We start from the raw sequence: 24,056 nt of genomic DNA, 5'->3' as shown, positions 1-24,056 counted from the left end.
TGCAAGCAAAGAACAAAAAAAAGAAATTATTGCTAGCGGTACGGCAGAAGCAGCGAGTGGCGGTGAGACCTGAAAAAGACCCTAATGCAGGCACCAACAGAAACACTCGCTCACTACTCTGCCAACCAGAAACTGGGGACACAAAAGGGAGGGAAAGTGCACAAAAGAGGCCCGCTCTGAAAAGCATGCAACCCACCTTGCTAGCCAGATACTGTGAGATGCAAAGGGGGAACGCACTTACAGTCCCTGGAGATAAACTAAGTTGAAGTGCAACAACAGCCTCTGTCTTGATTTCCTTGAACAGCAGACGCTGTCACTAGTGCCAACTGTGTTAAATAGCATTCAGTACGACTGCCTGCTGCAATGTTGTGAGACTTCAGTCTCCAAACCATGCAGAAACCATAGGAAACTAAGGCGTTAATCTTAGAATGGCAACTGAGAATTTGCAATTCCACCATCATGGCCCCACAAATCCTGACAAACTCTTATGCCGTCATTTCCCAACTGAATGGAATTTGCTTTCCAGATGTATAGGGTTGTCTTTCAAATAGTCTAGCTTCCATTATTGTTTAATATGGCTTTGTTATTGACAGATCTGCGCACCCTACCGTGGAGGTTCAGATGAAAGGGAAGAGTCAGTCAAGGTGTCCACAGCCATTATCCTGTCACTGGGTGAGTTGGTCATAAATGTATATATGTATATATTTGTGATACTGCAAGTATATGACGGTCTTTACCAGTGATCGGGTCCTCCGAAACATTAATTTCTGTCCACTGCTCTGCACATCACTTGATCTTCTTAAAAGCTATTGTTGCTTCAGTAATTACCTCCCTTCCCAGTGCATTTGTTAGCTTTCTATTAGAACACGTTGTCCAATTTACTATATACAGCTATAGTAGTCACATGAGTACCATGTGCTCCACCGATCATCATTAAATGTTGTAAACTATTGATATTGTACCTCCTGGATATGCGTTGAAAATTTCCTTACATTTGGCCTTGATGACCTGCTCCCCTGCGTTTAGTTCCTCCGTGCATGATTTTATTGTATGTCATTTTTCATGTATGTCTATTTTTCTTTTCACTTTACTCTTGCAGCCCATTCTAGCTCTAGTGAGGTCCTTAAATATTTTGGAAGTAGCTTGATCCATATGGGTGCAGAGTCCCGTGCCACAACAATAAAGCTGCTCTGCAAGCTTCTTGCTGAAACTGGTAAGCCTCTCAGTGGGTGGGTGGCAGCATGTGATTTTGATAGACATGGAAGATAGTTAAAGGACTGAATGCTTTTCATGGAATGTGGAGCCCTAAGTTATAATTCCAACTTACCCTCTTACTTAACCAACATGGTGCAGCTATGAGCAAATCACCTCAATTTCATATTCCTCAGCTACACTGACTGCCAACAGTTCCTGGTAGAGCACTGTAATTTAAGAATAAATCCTCCCATCGTTAACATGAGTCGTGGTGAAGAAATAAAGTAGTGGTCAAACATTTCCACATCTGTCTTTTTGATAAATTGTTCCCACTGTGAGCCAATAATGGGACAGGGACACTGTGGAAAGATATCCTGACATAGACTTCGGTGAGGAACAAAAAGGGACATAAAATATGGGGCAGGAAGACACAGACCCACTCAGTGGTACATGATGACACAGACATGCACAGTAGAACAGGAAGACATTGATAGGCCCATGAGGCTCACAGTCACAGACACACACACCAAGACTTGACAGGACCCTCAGGTAGGTAGGCACATGTAATAGTGGAAGCTTCATCTACTTATCTATTACTAGCAGCCCGTCCTGACCTTGTCCGGGAGCAACAGGCTTCCCCGACCCCCGCCCGCCCCGACATTGTCCAGCAGCCTGGGCCCCGCCCGTCCCGTGCCCTGCCTGCTCCGACCCCCACCTACCCTGACCCCCCACCTGCCCCGACCCCCGCCTGCCCCGACATGGGTCCCCTTACCTCAGCTGCCGCTCCTCCAGCCTGTCCGCTGCTCGCACCGCCGCTAGCCTATCCGCTGCTCCTCACATCACTGCTCCTCCCCCGCGCCAGGTCCGCCGCTCCTCGTCGCGCTCTTGGATGCCGCTCCTCCCCGCGCTCCAGACGTGAGCTCGCACGTCGCGGCAGGCGCTACTTCGGAGGGACTACATTTTTTTTTACTGTAAATTTTTTAAATAACTTTTTTTTTTATTTATATAGCCTATAACCATCTACACACCCTGACTATTCCAACGGTGTATCGGGTGTGTGGATTGGCGCTGTGGTTGCCGAGTTCACCCGCCTCAAAGGCTGAAAGTTCTTCCTTTATTATAGTAGTATAGATTCCTGATCGTACTAGACAAAGACAATATCTATGTGTTATGAACATTTGATGTATGGCTTCATTTCATAGATTCAGAAGGTGCCTCTTATCTGGATGCTGTCCGTCACGTGCTTGAGGATGACAATCACAAGGTACCATCAAGTTATTATGTGTGCAGCATTCTGTGGTCAAGCAGTTTCATAATTAGCAACGCAATCTAATTTAAGTTATGCACTTTTTGAATAGTGCAGTATTCTCTACTTACGTGGACTCATTGCAGTGGTGCGTATACCACAGTCTGTTGTATTTTCCTAAGGCTGGTCTTTCGTGCAGGTGTTGGGTCATGCAACCTCCATCCATGTGTGTCTCCTCAGTGTCTTGTGTCTACTGTTTCCCTGTTCAAGTGGACATATCCAAGTTTTCCTGTCCTTCTCTGTGTCAACTCATTTTCAGACCCAATCCCATAGAAAGTCCCTGTTCCCTAATTGCTGAATAAGTGTGTATTAAGAAACAATTCTCACCAAACATGGTTCAATAATACAGGATAATATTCAATGTGCACATTTGAAAAGTCTGATTGTGATATAAAAGATGTATTTTGTGTAGAAATTGGAATATATGTAACTCTGTTGACTCCATGTATGTCCACAATGTGCCCAATGTCAGTGCAATTGAGAAAGCAGGCAACTTCAGCATCAGCATCACCGTGTTCAGCATGTAAGCAAGCACAGGATATAGGCATAAAGGAAAATCAACAAAGTCATTTTCTTTGGATAACCAACAAAAACTTGTATATCCAGGACTGGGTCTCTAGTGTATTCTCTTTGAGAGGTTTATTGAGTTGACCATTTTTTAACCTCAGGGCATGATATAAACCTTAAATTCTTGGTAGACTAAACCAGAAACATCAGACACAGAACTCTACCAGAAATATAAGAATCAAAGAAATAAAACATGGACGTATTCTTTGGAGGTTGAAGCCATTGGGTCCAGCCTGTGCAAATATGCAGCGAACAGAGTCATGTTAGGGATGTGAATTTTAACCCGGCTACTAGAGGAGACTGTGACTATATACGGTCTTGAGCCAAAATGATTTCTTGAAAGTGACATGGATCAACCAAACAACAAGGTGTGGGACAATGGACACTGAGTACTTTAACCCATTTGTTATCTGCTGGCCGTGTTGGGATAATGTAGGTCTGCTAAATCCTGCAGGTTGAGTTAGACAGTGGCCATCATTCTTCCCACAGACTACTCTAGGTTTTTTTCATTTCCACATTATTGGAATCTACAGCCTACTGATTTCTCATTTGCATTTTTGTAATCAATACAAGGTCCTGAGAGCTTCTTTGCTAGTTGTAACCTACCTAGACATCTTTTGCAATGTATCTTTCAATCTTTTACCAAGTTCCAATCACCTATAGAAGGAGTACACCACCTGGAATGTTTGAATATTCCCTCAATCACGCTTTGGTCAGACATTCTGTAAAAACAGTTTAATTAAATTGATTCAAGTTTTATTCTCAGAGTGTCTTAATAACCATTTTCCAATATTTTTTCAAAGGCTATATCCAGGTACTAGCTTTCCACACATACAAGTGTATTTCTATTTCCTCTATGAACAAAAAGGAAGGAGAGATTGTATGGTTTTCTCACACTCCCGTGCTGCTCCCTCACCAGAATGTGGGATTTGGTTTTATTTATACATCAAAAGGGTTTCTCACTAACCATTTTTTGCTTCATCACAGGTTATTCTTGCCACTTTAAGTTTAATATCCAATTTAACAACCAAAGGATATTATGATATGAATGGAAGAGCTTTGATGGAATATGTGCTTAGGAAAAACAGTCTCATCATTGAAGAACAGGTAAGTGGCAGATGTACATATTTGGGTGGGTGAATGTGTTAGGGGAACAGCAACCGTAGTCAGCCCAAAAGAAATAAGTGGACCTTTTAGCCCCTTGTGCCCCAATGTAGCTTGTTTGCCACGTAATACAGATCTGCAGTGTTCCATAGTTGCCCCTGGTGGTGGAATATAGACCTTATGTACCTCTATTTAGTTCACATAGGCCCACTTAACATTCCATGTTCTCCATTTGAGCCTGATGTTCCCCACTTGCAGTCCAGTGCGTCTTTCACCCTCCCTCAACCATATGGGTCTCCCTTGCTCCATCAGGCTGATTACATTTGAACCTGAAATTCAGCTGCTGACTACCAGTGTCAACACTGTATATGCCTTTTCTTTATGTCTTGTTCTTTCAGGGTGCCCATGACGTGAACCAAGCCACTCAAGTGCTTTCCAGTATATTTACTTGTAGCTTCACTTGGACAGTCATCCTTTCAGTATACCTAGGCTTTCCTGTTTTCAGTTTCTATTTGTGGTCCATTCTCGTGTGCATGGCTAAACACTTATAAGGTCCCAAAGGAAATACCTATTGGCTATGCCAATGCTTGTTTTAAAATCCCTTCTCAACGGTTTATACAATGATCAAAATTACAGCTTTCCTAGAAAATCTCATATCTCCACAGGCTGTTGACGAGATAGGACTGGGCAAATGTGTCGGAATTATTATGATTTATGGAGTCCTGCAGCAGGGTAGCAGCACCGGCCCAGCTCCGAAACAACTATTTCGCACTTCCATGTAAAAGAAGATGTGTGCCCACACTTTTCATCAGTTGTTCATGATAAATGGGCAGATAGTGCGGTTTTAATATTACATAAAGTTCCATGCAGCAGGACCATGACTCGCATAAGGCGAAATGAGGCAGCAATGTCAGGGCATTAGGACTAGGTGGCGCAATAAATCAAGGAAAGGCCACTAAAATAGACGGCTTTCCTTCTTTGCCTGGAGCACCGAGTATGCTAAACAAAATGGACTACTAGTGAGGAACAACAGTGGCTTGTGAGCTGCACTGCTTTAACAATGCTTTTGTTTACTTTTAACAATAACGGGAAAAATAGAGACTATGGGGATACGGAAAACAATATGGTTTATCTGTTAAACTTTTGTAGATCAGAAGTTGGCGTTGCACCTATAAAGCACTTCAAAATCCTAGAAAGGTGCAAAGACGCGATTTGACAGACTGGTACCCCAGTACTCATTTGCTTGGGCTTGTTTGGAAGCTCTGTGGGATCCAATATTTAATTACTTCCAGGGCTTACCAGCCTAGCAAACACATTACAAATCTACAGTCACACATCCTGCACAGCTAGAGTAAATATCTATTGCCAGTCTTTTACAAGACATACGTTAAGCGACGAGCGACCACGTTTACCCAGTCAAATGCAGCACTGAATAATCCAAACATACCAATGCTCGAATTGATAGGCAGGTTCTCTCTGCTCGCTACCTCCACTAGGTGGAGCCTAACCTCCATCACAGCTTCCTTGTGGTTCAGACTGAGCATGGACTCCCACAGGGCCTTCTCGCCAAAGAATGTAAGAAAACTAGAAACAACCAGAACTAAACAAAACCATGCATTTGTATTCTACCATTTGCTTTAGAATCTGCCCGGCACATAACAGAGAGCATACAGCTGCATGCTGGAAGAAACAGAGACGCCACATGTATCTCACTTGGTTTCATTATAGATGAACATTGAAAGTATAATAGTGAAAGAAACAGAAAAAAATACAAGCTTCAGCAGCACACGAGTGGTGCGCGCACGAGGCAAGAAGTAAACGAGAGGGAGGGGTGGGAGAGTGCCCGCGCGCATGCTAAACATCTAAAGGACATTTTGAAAAAGCACGTAGGTGGTGGCCGAAACAGCATTGTAGGTGCAAATGATGTCTAAACATGAAGCACAGCGACCTAATGTGGGTCATCGCGATCGTTGTGATAACGAAAGTAATTGCGATGACGTGCCAAAACACGTAAGGCAGTGCTTTAAATGGGCCGGTACTCACCGGTACTGAGTACCGGCACTTCTTAGATTTATCCCTCTGAGTACCGGCACTTTTTCTCCTGCTGAGTAGAGTACCGGTACTCATGAAAGGGTAGGCTCATTGGCTGTGCTGGTGAGCAGGAGTGAAACCTGTCTCTAGCAGCCAAGGCGCCGCCTCTGCAGCCCCGATCTGAGCCCCAGCTGAGCTCTTCAGCAGGGCTGGTTTGTGCTCGCCATCACGCTGTGCTTGACAAAGCAGGGTCCATTCATGACCTGTGAAAATTAAGCCCCTGGAGGGGGGGGGGGTGTTAAGGGGGGAGAAAAGAGAAGAGGCAGCTTCGGAAATGAAGAGCAGGAGAGACGGAAAGAAAGGGGGAAGGAAAGCGTGGGACAAGGAAGGCGAGGACAGGCCTGCGACATGAAGAAATAGACAGCTGGAGAGAAAAGGAACGGCGGAGACAGGAAAAACAAGAACATACCTTGGTGGTTGAGTTGTAAGCAAAGGAAACGGCGTGCGGTAGAAATAGTTTGCATTTTAGAAGGGGCTGGAAGGGCTAGATGGAATGTGGTTGGAATAGTGCATAATTCAACAAATGATGGAAGTAAACTCCATAAATTTAAGTAAGAAGCGTCTGAATGTCGATCGAATGTAATTTAACGCAGTGACGGATAAACGGTTAAAAGAACATAAAGGGAGGTCATGAGGCTTTGTAATGAGAAAAAGAAAAGGAAACCAAGAAATGCTGTGGGTGGCGGATTTGAGAAGGACAGCAATTTGTGTTTCTACGTACCAGGGTGATGAAAAGCGCACAAGTGCGATTACTGTCCAGGAGCCACTGCACCTGCTGAGCCAACTGAAGCTACGCCCTGGAAAGGCGGCACAAAAAGCTGGGGACAGATATGCAGATGGACGAACTGAAGTAGTTATCTGGGTTCAATGGCTTTGTGTAGGACACTGTGCTACTGCCCCTCCTACACAATTGGGAGCTCAGTCCAGTACCTGCAGTTCCGCACCGAAGATGAAGTGCGAGTATTGTGTCAGTCAGCAAAAATGGTGATAGCCGGTGGGGGGGTGGCACGGCACATGCATGAAAGAGCAAACTTTGCAGATAACAACGGAGGCAAGTACAGCATCTATGGAAGTGTGCAGTGGAGTAAGCAGTGTGTGACGGCCCCTCGTGCAAGGAAGAAAGTAGACTCTTTGGCTTCTAGATCAAATGTAAAATGAAGCTTTAGTCTAGGTTTAATGGGAAACAGAGGCATTAGGGGCCTGGTGCCACTGCACCTGCTGCATGAATTGAAAGTACTTTCTTGGTAGTGTGGCTTCAAGACTATGGACAGGAGGCTTGTTGAGGGGCTGTAAAGAGCAGTGATAGAGGGAAGTTGATGTTACAGAAGAACACACACACAATTTGTACAAGCAAACCAGGTACAGATAAGAACAAGAGCGCGCCTCGCGCTCACAAGTGGGAGGCACTCAAAGTGTTTCCCTTGCGGGCACGAGCCAGGGGCACCATGTGTTTACAAGAGTGGATGATGGGTGGATAAGTGAAAGATTGGATGGATGCATGAAAGGCAGGAAGGATGCATGAAAGGGTAGATGATGGATGAATGAAAGGAGGGATTGAGTTAATGGGTGGATGGAATAAAGGAGTGAAAGGGTTGATGATGTATGACCGAAAGGATTGATGGATGAGGGAAAGGGTGGATATAGAGATAGATGAGTGAAAGGATAGGTTTGGAGATAGATGGATGGATAGGTTTGGATATGAAGGGTGGACAGACGGAATGGTGAAAAACTGAATGATTGATGAAAGACTGAATAGACAATAGAATGTAAAGGTTAAATGGTGGACATCAGGATGTAAATGGTAGGATGAAAGGATGAATGGATAGAACAATGGAAGAGACAAGAAATATCTTCTGGGGAGGGTCATGATGAGTTGCTTCATTTGCTTGGTGCCAATAAGAGCTTTGGTGCGAGGACATGGGGATATTTTCAGTTTCTTCCTACTCGCGTGCACAAAAATATATTGTATTGTGCCGAACAACAGCAATTAACAGTACGACATTAAGAAGGTGCAACTATTGCAAAAAAAGGAAATGTTAACATATCACATTTCTCTTTCATTTTGTGTAATGAGTTAACCTGCTTTGTTTATATAAACATATTTCTCATGTGTTTTCGTGTGTGCTGCAACTAATATACAAGTTGTTAAGTATCATCATGTCTTGCCCTTAGCCCCGCCCCTAGCCCCGCCCCCTCACTACACCTCTAGCGCATTTTAATGAGTACCTGCACTTATTTTTTCCCATTTAAAGCACTGACGTAAGGGATGCGCGCGCAGCAGGCCGCATGCTTGTGCGCATTCTAGCAAGCTGGTGGCTGCTTTGGGAGCACTTCCCAAAGCAGCCACCAGCTATATATGGACAGCGCATGCGCGCTGACTCATCAAGACCTAATCAGTGGTGTCAGGGGTTACAACTTTTTCGCGCCATGAAAAGCAACAGAATCAGTGTTTTTCTGGTGTGTATGGAACATTTTGCTTTTATTATTGCTTGCTTTCTACACTGATAATGCATGGTATATAGACAGTGTATGTACAGTGTATATGAGGTCCAAATACATTTTTGCAAATCAAACGTATTGTAGTACACCATACAATACTTCTTCAATGAGTCTTTGGTCATGTGCGCTCGCTTTTTCCTTCCCATGTCCCTTTTTTCTGTGAAAAGGCCCTCTCAACATTGGCACTTGAAATGGGCAATGACAAGACAGCCAGTACACTATTTGCTAACGCTGGCCACTGACATAGCTTTCTATACCTACACTATACCTTGAAGATTGCAATTCTCTGGACAGGTTCTGCAGCATTTGCTTTGAACTGGGCGATTCTGCCCTCCGAGTTATTGAAGTGGTCAAAAATAAAGCAGCACTTTTGAAACTACTGAGAAAATTCCCCTTTACTGAAGGGAACTAGAACTTGCACAGTGTACCACAGTGAGGATTCATTGACTTCAAATGCCATGGTTGATGAAGGGACATTTCTATGTCAAGCCGTTTCTCGTACATTGTAAAATAAAAGTTCCTGAATTGCTCTTCAACACTGATTTGTTTACCATATGGCAAGCACTCTAACATGGAACATGTTGCAGTGCCAAAGTCAATTTAAGGTGTCACCCAGACAACTCTCAAGACGATGTTTCACATTTACACCAAGTATGCAGAACACTTGGAAGACCAGGGTGTTTTCCGACTCTAGTTTTTTTTATGTCCACTACAGCAGTTATGTTTTCCTGTAAACATCTAAGACTTTAGTAGAGTGTACTTCTTTTCACATCACTAGTAATTTGCGAACAAATATCCTCACATTTCTTGCCTTTGGCATCATCATTCAGCAAACATGTTGTAAACGGTTTCCACATGGGTACTATAGCATTTCACAGCCCCTTGGTCCAAGAACCATCAGCTAAGTGACACAGTTCACAGTGGGATGACTTTTTCTTTGATGCCACACAAAGCACAAAATGAGAAATATTTGTGTTTTAGTCCCCTCGCACAACAAAACAGTGCACTAGGATGGACTAAAAAGTCAATAGCATTCTTCATTAACTCTGAAGATTGTAAAGATGCTTTTAGCATACCATCTAACAAGTGGAAAGGATCTCTTACAGGTATCAATTTTGAAAGGTCATTACACAGCTTTTTTATATATGTAGCTGAATCACTGCAAGTACAATCAAAATCACTCCAATCTTTGTTGAATTTAGAAAGAAACATTTTGCAGCGGCATACCGAGTGACACTGCGATCCATGTTTCATCCTGTCATGTTTTCACCACTATCCCAGATGCTTGGCGATAGCACTTTTTTCACATAAACTTGTCATTATACATTGCATTGAATGTTTAAAGCCTGTGGTGTTGTCAATTCACCTACTATCAATACTGACTCACTAGAAACTTGGGGCTGATCTATCAAGGGCTTTTACCCATTCTCTGTGGATAAATGTGATGGCACATTTTGGGACAGATTTGTATGAAACCAGCCATTTTACCTATCAGTAAAAGAATCAAACACAGCCAAAATATCAAATATGATTTTGATATTTCCTGATTCTCTACAGTTTATCAAATTATTAAACACGACCTAAAACATGCTTCTAAACTCTGCATCTTTAGACCAAAGACCACAAAACTTCAAAAAGCAAAAGGAAGAAAAAACATTATTTCAGTGACATCCCTCAACAGCAAAACTCAAGCAGAATAATGTTAGCCCAGTCTTTCTTGCTGCCACCTTGTATAACTAAGTTATATTGTATAGGCCCCCTCAGGAAAAAATGACTCTTTCACTCTCCTTTTCCTTTCTTTGAATGGCATTTAATTAGTGGTACGCAGGTTTTTTTTCAGTGTTTATAAGTTTAAACTGGTGAGGGTTTATCAGTTATTATAGGTTTAAAACTAAGACAGCCAAAGTATACCCTATCCATGGTTTTTCAATTATTGCGAAACGATTAACACAGTGTACCCTTACTATTGTGGGGTCCGAGTTTTGATGTCAAACACAAGTGCAGTCAGTGTCCCCAAATAAGAGTCATTGCCACTGGTTTGAGTAGGACTGTGGCCCTTCTGATCCTTTGATGGCTTTCATCAAGCTCTTGTGGTGTGAAAAATTGTTCAATGTTGTGAACAACGCACATCAGAAAAGGGTCCAATAATATCCTTTAGTTATTCTCATTCTAATTATTTGCCCTCCTCTTCCTCCACAGATCCAATGAGTGATTTTGTCTTGGGCACGTCTTCTGCCTCTTCTCTTTTCTTGGACCTTCTCAAGTCCTATGGACGCTTACACTTTGATCATATCTCTAGTCGCTGTAGAAACACCTGTCATCTGACTAGGGGACAGGAATGAGTTTTGGATCAGTGCCCTTCACCAGTGTTTGTGGGGCTGCAGGTGATGGTGTGAAAACATGGGCAATGGGAGGTGGCATGGTGCCTGAAGGCTGCAGCACACTTGGCTTTGTCAGTGTCCCTGTGAGAGTAGGCCACAGTTGCTTATGCTCTCCCCAATCCCTCCAGAACAGCAAACGTACCATGTCCTTTTTGATCACTGTGAAAGATGGCGGGACCTTATTGAAGCTTGTAAGGAGAGGAACATGCACCACTTTTGGAGCCTGATAAAATGGGGTGCAGGAAGCACATGTAATCACTGCAAAATCATGTGGAGCCTGCTCTGTAGGTTAAGTTTTTTCAGATCAATATGCATCTAATAATAAAATGGATTATGACCCTTCTTGGGTTTATTTTAAATCATCGGATACTGTCTTCAACTTAGCTGATGTGACAATGGCGCTGAGCACTGTTACCATTGGGAGAGCGCCAGGCATAGTCAAGGTCCCCGCAGATATTTTTCTCCAGGATAAAGACAATGGAATCAAAACATAATGTTTTTAGCAAATGCAATTGCTCATGGAGCTCTGATCCCGGATACCTGGAGAGGGGCGGAAATCATCCTGATTTATAAAAAAAGGAGATACATCCTTACCCGGGAACTACAGGCAAATAAGCCTGTTAAACTCAATCCAGAAAGTCATAGCTCAACTTATCTTGGCAAAAATTAAAACCTGTATTGATGATAATGATATTTTGAGTCCTCTTCTGGGCTAATATGAGCACTATTTATAAAGTATTCCGATTAATTAAAATTTATCGGTGGACAGTAACACTTGGAAAAGGAAGCCTTTATGCAGCCTTTGTTGATATTAAGTCTGCTTTTGACTTGATATCACGGCCCAAACTGTGGAGGGTACTGCAGGAACTCGGCTTGCCCCCGACCTACTTTTCCTAATTGTGCGCCTCTACGAATACAACTATGACCACATTTGTTGGGGGGGCGCCAGGAAACAAGACTGACCAGTTCCCGGTAAAGATGGGAGTACGTCAGGGTTGCGTTTTAGCACCTACGTTATTCTCACTCCTTATTAATGGTATTATTAGCTTTTTAGCTTCCTTTTCCACAGATGCTCCAGTTTTAGCAGGCACAAAAATTCCCATAATAATGTTTGCGGACCATATGCTTATACTGTCTAAAACACTGAGTGGGCTACAGCATTCGCTGTTGCATTTTGAAGAATTTTGCTTATTGCCTGGCCTAACAGTCAATAGTTCAAATAAAAGTTCATGACCTTTAAACCACATAGGTCATTTAATGGGGGGTAATGGATGGGCAATCCGTGGATCAGGTTGATGCATTACTTATCTAGGCATCACCCTGCATAAACGACTTAGCTGGAGGCCGCATATTGACACCATGGCCTTAAAGCACATGCAGTTGGCCGGAGCCATGAAAAAAAGGAACATAAGACATCACTGACTAAGCCCCTTTACCCCGGCACTGCACATCTATATTATGGGGCTTAGAGAAAATGCATCCTCTAGCTTTCTCCGAGAATAAGTTCCTGAGTGGGATAACAAGCCTACATCAAAGTACCCCTATGATTTAGGCAGAAAAGCCATAGTAGACCTTGCAAGGCTATGCCCTATTCTCTTCTGGCGTAGAATCTGGCGTACCCCAGAATTGGCCATCTTTGCAGACGGTCTTAAAGATATAATGGAGGCAGATCACTTCCACAAGATTGGCTGGCTATGCAACATCAGATCATTACTAATTAGCATGGGTATGCCATCACTGTGGGATGATCCTAGTGCTACTGGGTTCCCACCAAAACATTTAATTAAGCAAAAGTACTGGGAACCGATGGTGCAAGAAGCAAATAGAATGAGCGATGCCACCACTCTAACAGGGAAGTTCTAACAAATTAAACCAAATCCATGTTTTACTGTGACTTAATTAGTACTAAGCCGCTAGATCGCAAACTGTGTTTTCAGTTTAGAGCAGGCTGCTTCCCTTTGAAGTCCTTTACAGCTGCATGGTCCACTGCGGCCGATGACAAATGTCTAAACTGCACTGACACTGAAGAATCATACGCGCATGTGCTGTTTGTCTGTCCGGCGTACGCTGCTCCCCGCAAAGCCTGGCTGACACCCATTTGTAGGAACATGGGTACTCACTTGTTAAGTGTAGCAATGAGAATATTGTGTTCTGATCCATCAGTCCAGTGCGCAGTATCAGTGGAAACGTTTTTGAGATGGATGTGGACAATTAGATCTAGGCTCCTTTTGTACCTCTGTAAATGAAGTCTCCTACCGATAATAATAATAATATGCTATATTTTAATGCTTGGACACTTTTCTAAACTATCTATCAATTAGTAGCATTAATTTTGTCTATCAACATATAGTATATGCTCTTTTAATGTGTTTGATTATCTCTTTTTATTGAAATTTTCAATTTATTGTATTTTTTTTATAACTTGAAAAATCGTTTTTATGTGAATTGCTTTTGTGACATCTGTCGAATAAAGCTCATGTTGACTGACAGTTAAGCAAGGCCCAACCTTAAAAAAACAAAACCTATGAAAAGCCATTTTTTGGAAAGGCAAGGGTCAGTTTTGGTCATGATTCAAAATGGTGGCCAAAGATAAAATGGTGCCGCAAATGCAAATTTTTACATGAATAAGTGCATAATCAAAACAGCAAAAACAATTTTATTCTAACAAGGTCTGATGCTGGGGACAATTCAGATGCCTGTCCTTGTGTTGCATCTCACTGTAAGAATGATGCTTGTACACCTAGATCCCATCTTAGTTAACCTGATGCACATGTTGACTGGCTTAAGCGCAAAGAAATAAAATGCTCAGACACTTTGGGAATGGGACTGGCTCAACAGCAGTGCTCACAGGCAGTACAGAGGCCAACCACACAATCCAGCCTATGAGATCCAACTGCCCCTTAGACTTTACCAAGGCTAACTGGGCTATTTCTGGGGTGATTGGGGAAGGCACATGGACATTCAGCTACTGCACTGATAAGCTGGGCTTTTCACTGACAGTGCATTATCTAGTGGGTTATTTTCTGTTGCATACCCCACTTTACAGTTTAAATGCCTAACATGGCAAACCACCAAATCCAGCGCAAAGTAGCATGAACATACTTCAAATCAGTATTTCATATCAAAACTGCCTACCATAAACGTGGTTCCTGGTATTCTTTAGTCTTTATTGAGTGTATTAAGTCCCATAAGGTATCACATACTTCCTCATCAAGTCATAGGGGAAGGGCAAATCTGTGTGGTGAGCACGAGATACTACTGTGTGGTGCCAGAGGCGCAATTTCTCAGGGGTAGTGTCCCATGTATCAGAACCTTATATATTATAAGTGAGTCCACCGGTATTTTGACAGTATATGAATGCTATACCCTCCCACGCCTAATGGCTGGGTACTTTTATACTCAACAGAGCGGAGCATGAGAGCATAACCGCATTTGTACATTTCTATTTACATGTTTGAGGCTAGTAGTTTTGCTTTCACATTTGGATTTGTCAAGAGGTTCTCTTTGTGCTTGACAACCTTGATTAGAAAGTTGTGATGTTTTAACTCTCAAATCTCTTGTCCCTCCATAAGGAGAGAAAACACAATTAAAATTATGTGCAAATACATCGTATTTTACTTTGCTTTCTTTTCCACATTTCCACAGATCGCTAGTCACCTGGATGATGAATCTGATGTTGAGGAAGAGACCATCCTCATCCAAATCTCTCAGCTCCTCAATACAATTGCATTACACCATAGAAATACTGATGAGGTAAGCGAGGGGGATGTGAAACAAGGTGGGTTATTTAACTAGGTGTATAGAAAATATAACTTGCAGAATGTCCAAAGACTCCTAAATTCCCGGGTGATCTTCATTATCCTCCGGCTCAAATACAAGCACATTTTTGTAAAGCTCCCTCTGCTGCAGGGTTGTATGTTGGAACCATGCAGGCATTTATCACACCTGCCTTAACAACGTGTTCTGAACCACGATTGCATGTTTGAAACGCATTCCTTTACCAGAGAAGTCGTTACAATGAATTGCCTTAGGGAAAGCGCTGGACTTTGGAATAGTAAAATGTACTATTCCAACTCCATTATGTGCAACAGTAGGGAAAGTGTTGGCCTTAAAGTCCAAAATTAGTCCAACAACGCTTTCCTTTAGGCGAGGCATCGCAACTACCTGTGTGGTAAAGGAATACATTGTAAAGATGCATTAGTGAGTTGGATCACATTGTTAATGCACACAGTGGTTCGAGATACGATGTAAAAGTTGTGTCCTCTGATGGAGGAATGGAGGTCTGCTGTCCCATGCAGAACTTCCCAGGGTTTGGAGCATTTGTACAAGAGCACCAATTGAATCCTACCTCATTCATTAGAATGAGGCAGAAGGGTTTGCAGCTTCTTCTAAATAGACTGAAATGAGACTTAATGGTACACCGGTTATATTGCATAACTTTGCTTCTCAATTTGCATCTCCTATTTGCTACCTGTCCCATGATACATCAGGCACCAATATTTCATATCAACATGGTTGTTCATTCCCAGCCATTGCTTTTCGTATTCTGGCACATTCCTAAAGATGATTCTATGAAGATTCCAACAGATAATGAGCTAATTTGCAAACTTCAGCTCACTTGTAGGGTTTTTGGAAAGTAACATGTTTCACACATTCTCTGCACATAATGGGTTCATTTTGATTGGATGCAGAATCCCAGATTGTAGCATTAAACACGGTTAGTGCTACATCAGTGTAATACTAGGCATCTGCCTTGGACCCCATCAGCGAGGAATTGTATCAGCAAGGGGATGAATCAAATATAGACCCATCTCTTGGATATGGGAGCTTGCAAAATGCCCTATGAACTAAATAAAATGCCAAAACCCCTCCCACCAGCCATGATTGTTTATCTGTGGGAATAAAGCCTTATTAAATGCTAATGATACAAATAACACGTTCACCACTCTTTCTTGCAGGACTTTTGGAAAGAGATTTTGCTCTACATGCTGGAAGAGGGCTATACTTCATCTGTGCCAGCACTGTGCCAGATGGTACTTGTTGTAGATAAGAAAGCAAGCATCAACTTTAAGGAATGTGGTGAGTCTTAAACATCCTACTCATTGATGCCGTGGGATCTACCATTGAAGGTGGTTAATGCTTCCTCCTCCTCTCCGCAGATTCCCTCATATTTAGTAATGATCTGGCATGAGGTGAAGAACCAGTCCATTAGCTCAGGAGTTTGGTTAATTTACTATAGTATGTGGGTGTCATTCTTTCAATAACAGTGTTTGCTCTCACTTTAGTGATATATGTATCTGTGTTGATGTTGCTGCTTTCTATATAATAATAAATCTTCATTCGGAAGTAGTCACATCCATAAAAGATTCAAAAAAATATAAAATATAACTATAAGAAGAACTTCAATACATTAAAAGAGATACTGTGCAAATTTGCATGGTCCAAGCTGACGTCAGTCGCATCTTGAGCTTCTTGATCTAAAAGAATCCCTCAGGAAATTTGTGGCAACAAAAAGGGAATGGTTGTTAGGCAAAAGCTGCAAATGCATTACTACAACCCAGGCTTGTCTAAATTTCATGGCTTTTAAAAGGAGCCTAAGAATCAATCTCCTGGGGTGGGGAAAATATTTACATAAGAAGACAAAGTGTAAGGTGTCCTGTGGCGGCCAAAAGTGTGGCAGGGTATGCTCAGACGTGAGTCCCTTGCTCACTTTGCCACTGGATTCAATCAAGCCGGGCTGAAGACGGCTGGAATGCCAGAAACCGGTCCTCGGAAGCTTGTTTCCGGGCCAGGGAAGGCATGGCTTGGCAGATTGGGCTGGACTGTTCCCATGAGGCACAGGGTCAGACTAATTAGCATATAGCCATGTCTGAACTGGGGGGGCAGAGTGGGCTAAAGAATGGTGATGGATTAAACCCAGATCTTTTGACTGGGTGTGAGTGTTTGATTGGTTTAGATGCTCCGTCCATTACCACCCCCTTTTGTACTGCTTTTGGCCGCCATAAGTGTGGCAGGGTATGCTCAGACGTGAGTCCCTTGCTCACTTTGCCACTGGATTCAAGCAAGCCGGGCTGAAGACGGCTGGAATGCCAGAAACCGGTCCTCGGAAGCTTGTTTCCGGTCCAGGGAAGGCATGGCTTGGCAGTTTGGACTGGACTGTTCCCATGAGGCACAGGGTCAGACTGATTTGCATATAGCCATGTCTGAACTGGGGTGGCAGAGTGGGCTAAAGAACGGTGATGGATTAAACCCAGATCTTTTGACTGGGTGTGAGTGTTTGATTGGTTCAGATGCTCCGTCCATTACCACCCCCTTTTGTACTTCTATCTGTGACTAGCATAGATGCCTCCCCTGGTCGCTTAAAGATAATGTGCCCGGTGATATGGGAGGGTCCGCCGCCTTGTTCTCTATATACTTATTGTAGTTTGTCAGCCATAAAGTTACTTTCTGTTGGTTTCAGCTCTTCATCTGGTTATTACCCTCACCCCACTTAAATGCAATGTGCTGACTGTCTCAGGTTTCCACACACTCTGTGAGACTTCTCAGGCCTCTAATGGTCCTCTTCAAACCTTGGAGTATTCTTGCTCTCCATGGAGTTACCTATCTCTGGTATGGTGATCAGACCTTTCTGGGTATGGTACCTATTTATACGCTTTTACTTTAGTCAGCCGCAAAATGGATGTATTTTATTTCTCTATTGAGTTACTTTTGGTTATGATATTTGTCTCTTCAATGTTTCTGGTTCATTATTTTGGACTTCAGATCCAGACTAAATTGCTAGTTATTGGCTCTCACTTGACATATGGACCTGATAGACAGGGAGGCCTACTCAATGAGGGTAAGTGAAAATAATTATTTGGACTGACTCCAAGGTCAAGAAGTAGATTTGCATCATGTGGTGAGAACCTGTAATTGAAAACTACATTTCCAGAGCTCCAATTAGCAGTCCCCACTCAACTTTCCAGTGAATATGTTGATAAAGTACAAGTAACCTGGGCAGATGGTATCATAGTCTATTTCTTTGTCACTCATGTAAAGGGTCCTAAGCAGAACAGAACAGGCAATTATGTATTCATTATAGCCTGCTCCCCAGGTGATTAACATTATTAGAAAATGGTTATGCAAGAACATGTTTTGGTGTCCTCTTTCTGTTGGGATATCCGCTGTCGCAGAATGACTCCTCTTTAGCATGGTCCATTCAATATGTAGGGCGTGTCCACGGCTCCTGTTGCATCCTCTCTTATCCCACTGTAGTCTTCTGTCACTCAATGACAGCTGAAGCAGGACCATTGCATGACAGCTTAGGTAGCATCTTCTGCGGCTGTCATCCTTGACAGCAATTGTTGGGGTAGGGAGGTGGAGCATTGTAGCACAGACCATTGAGGTACTGTATACCACTAGCAGCATCCTTTGTGGTGGGGTTGTCTTTGTCAGTATCTGCAGGGACATTAAAGCATCCTCATGACCTCTAGTGCCTTATTGAAATACCACCCATCACTCCATACTCTTCTTTGCAGATACTACTGAGTGTCGTAAGTGTGTTTGTCAGCCACATGTCTTCCTTTGGCAAGTGTTGCTCAGTATTTTATGGACTGAGTATGACATGTCTTCTTTCTTTTGTATCTAAACAGCTAAAGGAATTCCAATACACAGCCTCTTCATAAGATTGCTTGTGAGTATCCACCCCCACCATATTCCAACAGATCCCTCTCCTCAAGTTCTTTGCTGGCATTTCTATGCAACCTGCCCATGGAGAGCTTGCATTCAACTCGGCTTTTATCCTTTTGAACTTGATGGTTTTATTTCTAGTCAATTGGTTATCAGTAAGACATACTATTTATATCACACAGAAACAGCCACAATGAGGTATTAAGTACTGTATAGAAAACAAGGTAGCATTTCCAGATGCTTTAAAGACCAGTGAGTATTCTCTTGCTGAATTCTTTGTTGTGGGTTTTCAGGTCATTTCTTCACATCCTCGCTGGGATATCGAAAAGGGAACCGCTGTCTTGGCTCTTCTCGAACGCCTGATTCCTGCAAACTACCCGTTTTTAGCGAGGCTCATCAGAATGAAGATCCCCCCATTGATAACATATTTGGAAGGTGAGTTCCCAAAGCACAAGCCATTGAGCACCCAATTTAAACAAGCATTAATGGTATTTCAAACAAGTATTGACAAAGCTATTAAGCCTGGTGTTGGCTGCTAGTTTTTAGGCTTTGTCCACGCTTGTTTTTTTCACAGTTTTTGTAAGCCTTTACTGTGGGAGGAGATGCCAGGTACTCAAAAAGCCCACATTCCCTTAGTAGTCCCTGGAACTAAAGAAAAATACTTTGTGGATGTGCTCCTTGTGACCCTCACGGGTGAGTAGTGCGCTCTACAAGTGTATTGATTGATTGATTGAAAAAGCAGAATGCCATCACTTACAGTGAAGTTAGCTTAAGGCTGATTTGGCCCATGATGAATGCTGTGGAGGGCAGAAGAGAATGTGAATGATATGAAACAATAGGTAAACAGATGAGGAGGTCGAACTATGAAGTGTTATAATCATTTTGGTCTTGGTTATAATAAAGGAGTATTTTTCTATATGTATGTAATTTTAGAGCAGGTATGCACTTTTTATCTCTGAACCACGACGGCCATCCCCTATGTGATCAAGGCTGCATCTGACAGCCAAATGCTTTCAGGCTAAAGCTCTGTAAAAATAGATCTTCTGCAAACAAGTGATGTGGCAGCCTTTCGGTTATATAAGAAAGGAAACAAAAATATATAAACCTAAAATTACAACCAGATATAAGGATGTAAGAGTGACATCAAGGGCACATGAACAACTGATGACATTGAATTCAAATCCCAGGACAGGCTGAGCCAACAGCCAGATTTTGCACACTTTGAATTGTGTGACTCTACTTCTGCTAGTGCTTGGTATTTAAGCCCATGGCATTTGAAATGTTGCCTGCTTTTACTTACATATTTTCTTTTTTCCCAACTGCTATTTCAGCTGCAACTGAAAGAAACTTTGACTTGGAACAGTGGAAATGCGCGCTTGTTTCAGTAAGGATTAATTGCTAATGAATGTCACACATGGCTCTTAACGCATTGTCTTTCATATTCACTCATTTAGAGTGAATTAATGCAGATATTAAATTCACCCCATCATAGTGCTGTTCTGCTATGTGGTTGCAATATGTTCACCATATGCCTATTGTTTCTCTGGATTGTGAATGGGCACGGTGAGGGAGAAGCCAATCTCGGTACACAACTTTTTCCTAGAATGCAATATTTACCAGAACCATTTAAAACCTCATTGGCCATATTCACATTCAGAACCTTGGAATTACGTGCTTACTGCAGATAGTCCTGCATGTATAAGATTTTATCTCCATGTTTTACCTACATAAATTACAGGCACTGCAGTGATTATTGCATTAAATCAATCTGACTGTTTTTACACAGGGTTAGAAATGTAGCCCCGTGTTGGAAATCAGGTCCTCTGACTCTTTTTGTCCCCAGGATAGTCACACTAGCACAACATTCTTCTTTCCCTGGATTGTCACAATATCACTCTTCCGGGTCCGCCAACTGCTTTTCACATCATCAGAATGTTTATATTCTGGAATCAGTTTGGCATGTGATCAGTGCTCTCCATATTCATCTGAATTGTTACTCTGTCACTGTTCTAGTGTAACCTTGTAATGGCCAGGTTATAACTGTCTCTATTCAATCCTTGGTTATCGCACTCCTACTTGGTTCCTTTGTAACAGTGTATTCTTTGCCAGGTCATCACACTTCACTTTGCTTTTATTGTGCTCCTGTGAGGTAATTTTCTTTTCCTTGTGTTCAGTCTTCACCCTTATTAACACTACATTTTCATTCAGCCCTAACTCTGGTGATCTAAGGGTATATGGAGCAGATTTACAACCCTGTCCGCCCCTTTTGCGTCACTTTTCCCACTTTTCCCATGTTAAAAGTGGCTCAAGGGGCTTGTAAATCAGCCCCTAGAGGTTTGCATTCTGCTCCTAAGTATATGATATAGCTGCAAAATCCCCATGTGTTTTCTGTCTGGATGGCTGCACTGTAACTCTTTTCACAATAATTTGCAGGCAGCATGCTTTTGGTGCGTATGTTTCTGTGTAAATCACTGCCACTGTAAAGGCATCCTATTTCTTCTGACCACTGATTTCACGCCACACTATTTACGTGCTGCTCTATGTGTTCTCTGGTTCTTCTGTCCACACATTATTTCATCATTACTGAGGTTGTTGTCAGCTGAAGTTTGTTTTCCCATATCTTCTCAAAGTCACTGCAAACATCAGCTGTGGATACTGCATTAATGTTTATATTACTGCATTAAAGTCTCTCACTGTTTTCTTTTTAGTTCCTGGGGACTATCCTGAAGCAAGCACCATACAGAAAATGGCATGCCTTTTTTATGGAAGAACTCACCGCACAAATTGACAGTTTTGCCCATCATGAGAATGAGGAGGTTAGTGCTCTCAAGGGTCATTTGGAAAGGCAGTTTAATACAAAGTCAGAGAAGGATATAACTTTGTATTCCAATCGCACTGTGATTGGTAAACTACACTTGTATACTATGGGTGCACAGCACTGGAATTAGTCAGTCGGGAAAATCAGGTATGGTTCTCCAACTCCCTGGAAAAGCCAACCTTCTTAGAGTCAGATGGAGATAAACACCATGAGGTAATTCCTCTCCACCTGGCTCGTTAGGAGACACCACATACCAGGGCTATACTCCTTGCCCTAATGGATCTTCTTTAGCCAATAGGTATTATTCATTAGAGCCACTCCCCATTCAGTGGATGTAAGGTCATATTCATGCAAAAATCAGTGGAGCTATTGTTCCTATTGAAAAGCAAGGATGAAAGAAAGGCAGACAAGAAGGGGGAACCCTAAGGATTATTTCTTGGTGCCCTCACACATCAATGAGGATGTCATGCTTCATGGTGGGCGTGCTCCTTGTAAGGCCATCACTGTAATGCTCTATGGGCCCCACAAAGAGTCGCTTTAGCGGGGATCTTTTTATTTTTGCTGTCTGATGAAAAGTGTCTGTGTGAGGGCATTTTGAATGTGGGGGTGGAGTGAAAGTCTAAAGTGAAGGGAAGGGAGACTAAAACTATCTAAGAGATACCAAACTGGACCTTAATGTGATGGGTCCCTTGCAAGGATTAAAAAACATAATTTAGTAGGGTGATGTACCCAAGTAGCCTAAAGTGTGGGCAGGTCGCTATGTTTCACGCCCAATGGCCTAAAAAGGATCCACAATGCTTCTTCAGTACCTAAAAAACGGGTGGATAACCCTTTCCCACACCTAAGGCGTGACATCCAGTATAGGTATTCCCTCAAAAGAAAATACCCGGTTCAACAAGTTAAAAATTGATCATCCAATCTAGAAAATAAATGAGAATATAAAAAAAAACACACAGTAAGCAAATGTTTTGTATATATGGTCCAATGATTCACTGGAATCGCTTTTCCAGCTCACTGTATCACATTGTCTCCAAAGGTACAAATGTTCATGCTAATATTGGTGCTGATCAGTCCCCACAATGTGAAAAATGTGAAAAACACACTTGTACTTACAATATAACAGATAAAGCAAGTGGACATACGTGGAACAGACAACATAAAACCAATCTCTGGTGGTGTTACACATCGCTTCATGAGTGATTGGTTGTCTTCAGGTGTGAGTGCAGGGTCTTACACTTTGATACAATGTATTATGCCCCATAGTTCAAAAGCACAAGAGTCTATTCTCCTCTGCTTTAAGGTGCAGGTAATTGGAGTGATTTTTACAGGTGTGGTGTGTGCATTTGCGGGAAGAAGTGATGACCAAATGGCCAATGAGGAGAGGAGGGGTAACCTTGAGCCAGTAGGAGCAAGCCCCTCACGTGCTGGTGTAACAGAGGTATCATCCCTCATTGGCGGCCATCTCAGAGTGTGTAGTGCTGAAATGCTGGCCGACCCAAAGTCAACCATGGTTTTTGAAAGGTGGCATCTAAGCAGTAAACTAAGACAGTTGAAGGTTTTCTTAATGGAAGGTGATGGTAAGAGAAATGTATGGGGCACCTAAGTGCTCACGCATATATAGTGACGGGAAGCAAGTCAGGTGCACATAAGTGCTTGCCATCCCTCATGGATTATTCTAGGCATATTGGCGTCTATGTTCATGTTGTAAATATGGGCGGTCACATTTAAAAAGTAACAAGGGCGGCTAACTGGTCTACTGCCAATGGATTTGCATGCTTGGAGAGCACTGTTGGGCAAATGGCTAATGAGGATAAGAGAGAAGAGTAGGGGTGTGCTAGAAGTCATAGGAGTGAGACCCTCATGTGCTGGTGTAACAGAAGTATCATCCTTCAGTGGTGGCCATCCTGGAGTCTGTGGTGCGGTTAAATGTGGGCTGGCCCAAAGTCATCAATTATATTAGTAAAACGGCGTCTAAAACAGTAGACTAACACAGTTAAATGTTTTCTTATGAAGGGTACCACCTCATTGTTTCCACAGAAACATTTGTAGTAATGAAGAAGATACCCATGGCAAGTCGCAAAAGGCTTATCATAAGCACTGCTTTTTGTGGTATATGAGACTCTAAAGCAGGTATGTTACATGGTCTCAATGGTGAAATGGTAGATCAGATCCCCTGTATGACGGCATGTCAATAAATCCATTGTAAGGGAGTATCTGATTTAGCAGGAGTCTGACATGGGAATTACACCTTGCACCAAGGGATTTCATCATTCAGACCTTTGCTGTTCATGGAGAGGCAGAAAATACACCATTGCTCCCTTCTGAAAAGTTTAACAGGACTACATGAGTTACTTGCCATACATGAAACAAATTTGTTTACAGTGTGTCTTCTTTATTTTCTAATTTAGTTTCTAGGTTGGATGATCAA

General features: G+C 42.5%; 1 protein-coding gene across 1 annotated transcript in view; it reads left to right on the top strand.

Moving 5' to 3' along the window:
* The first annotated feature begins 1,152 nt into the window (after window positions 1-1,152).
* The window catches only part of LOC147749179 (maestro heat-like repeat-containing protein family member 1), a 41,361-nt gene continuing 18,457 nt past the window's right edge, over window positions 1,153-24,056 (top strand). Inside the window, exons 1-9 of the mRNA XM_086936541.1 lie at window positions 1,153-1,213; window positions 2,397-2,458; window positions 4,055-4,174; window positions 14,788-14,895; window positions 16,101-16,221; window positions 18,774-18,814; window positions 19,104-19,245; window positions 20,142-20,194; window positions 21,519-21,626. Coding sequence (XP_086792667.1) covers window positions 1,153-1,213; window positions 2,397-2,458; window positions 4,055-4,174; window positions 14,788-14,895; window positions 16,101-16,221; window positions 18,774-18,814; window positions 19,104-19,245; window positions 20,142-20,194; window positions 21,519-21,626 — 816 coding nt within the window. The remainder of the gene's footprint in view (window positions 1,214-2,396; window positions 2,459-4,054; window positions 4,175-14,787; window positions 14,896-16,100; window positions 16,222-18,773; window positions 18,815-19,103; window positions 19,246-20,141; window positions 20,195-21,518; window positions 21,627-24,056) is intronic.

Source organism: Lissotriton vulgaris, chromosome 1_1 (assembly GCF_964263255.1).
Source record: "Lissotriton vulgaris chromosome 1_1, aLisVul1.2, whole genome shotgun sequence".
Classification (NCBI taxonomy): Eukaryota; Metazoa; Chordata; class Amphibia; order Caudata; family Salamandridae; genus Lissotriton; species Lissotriton vulgaris.
This window is presented reverse-complemented; position numbering and strand designations above follow the sequence as displayed.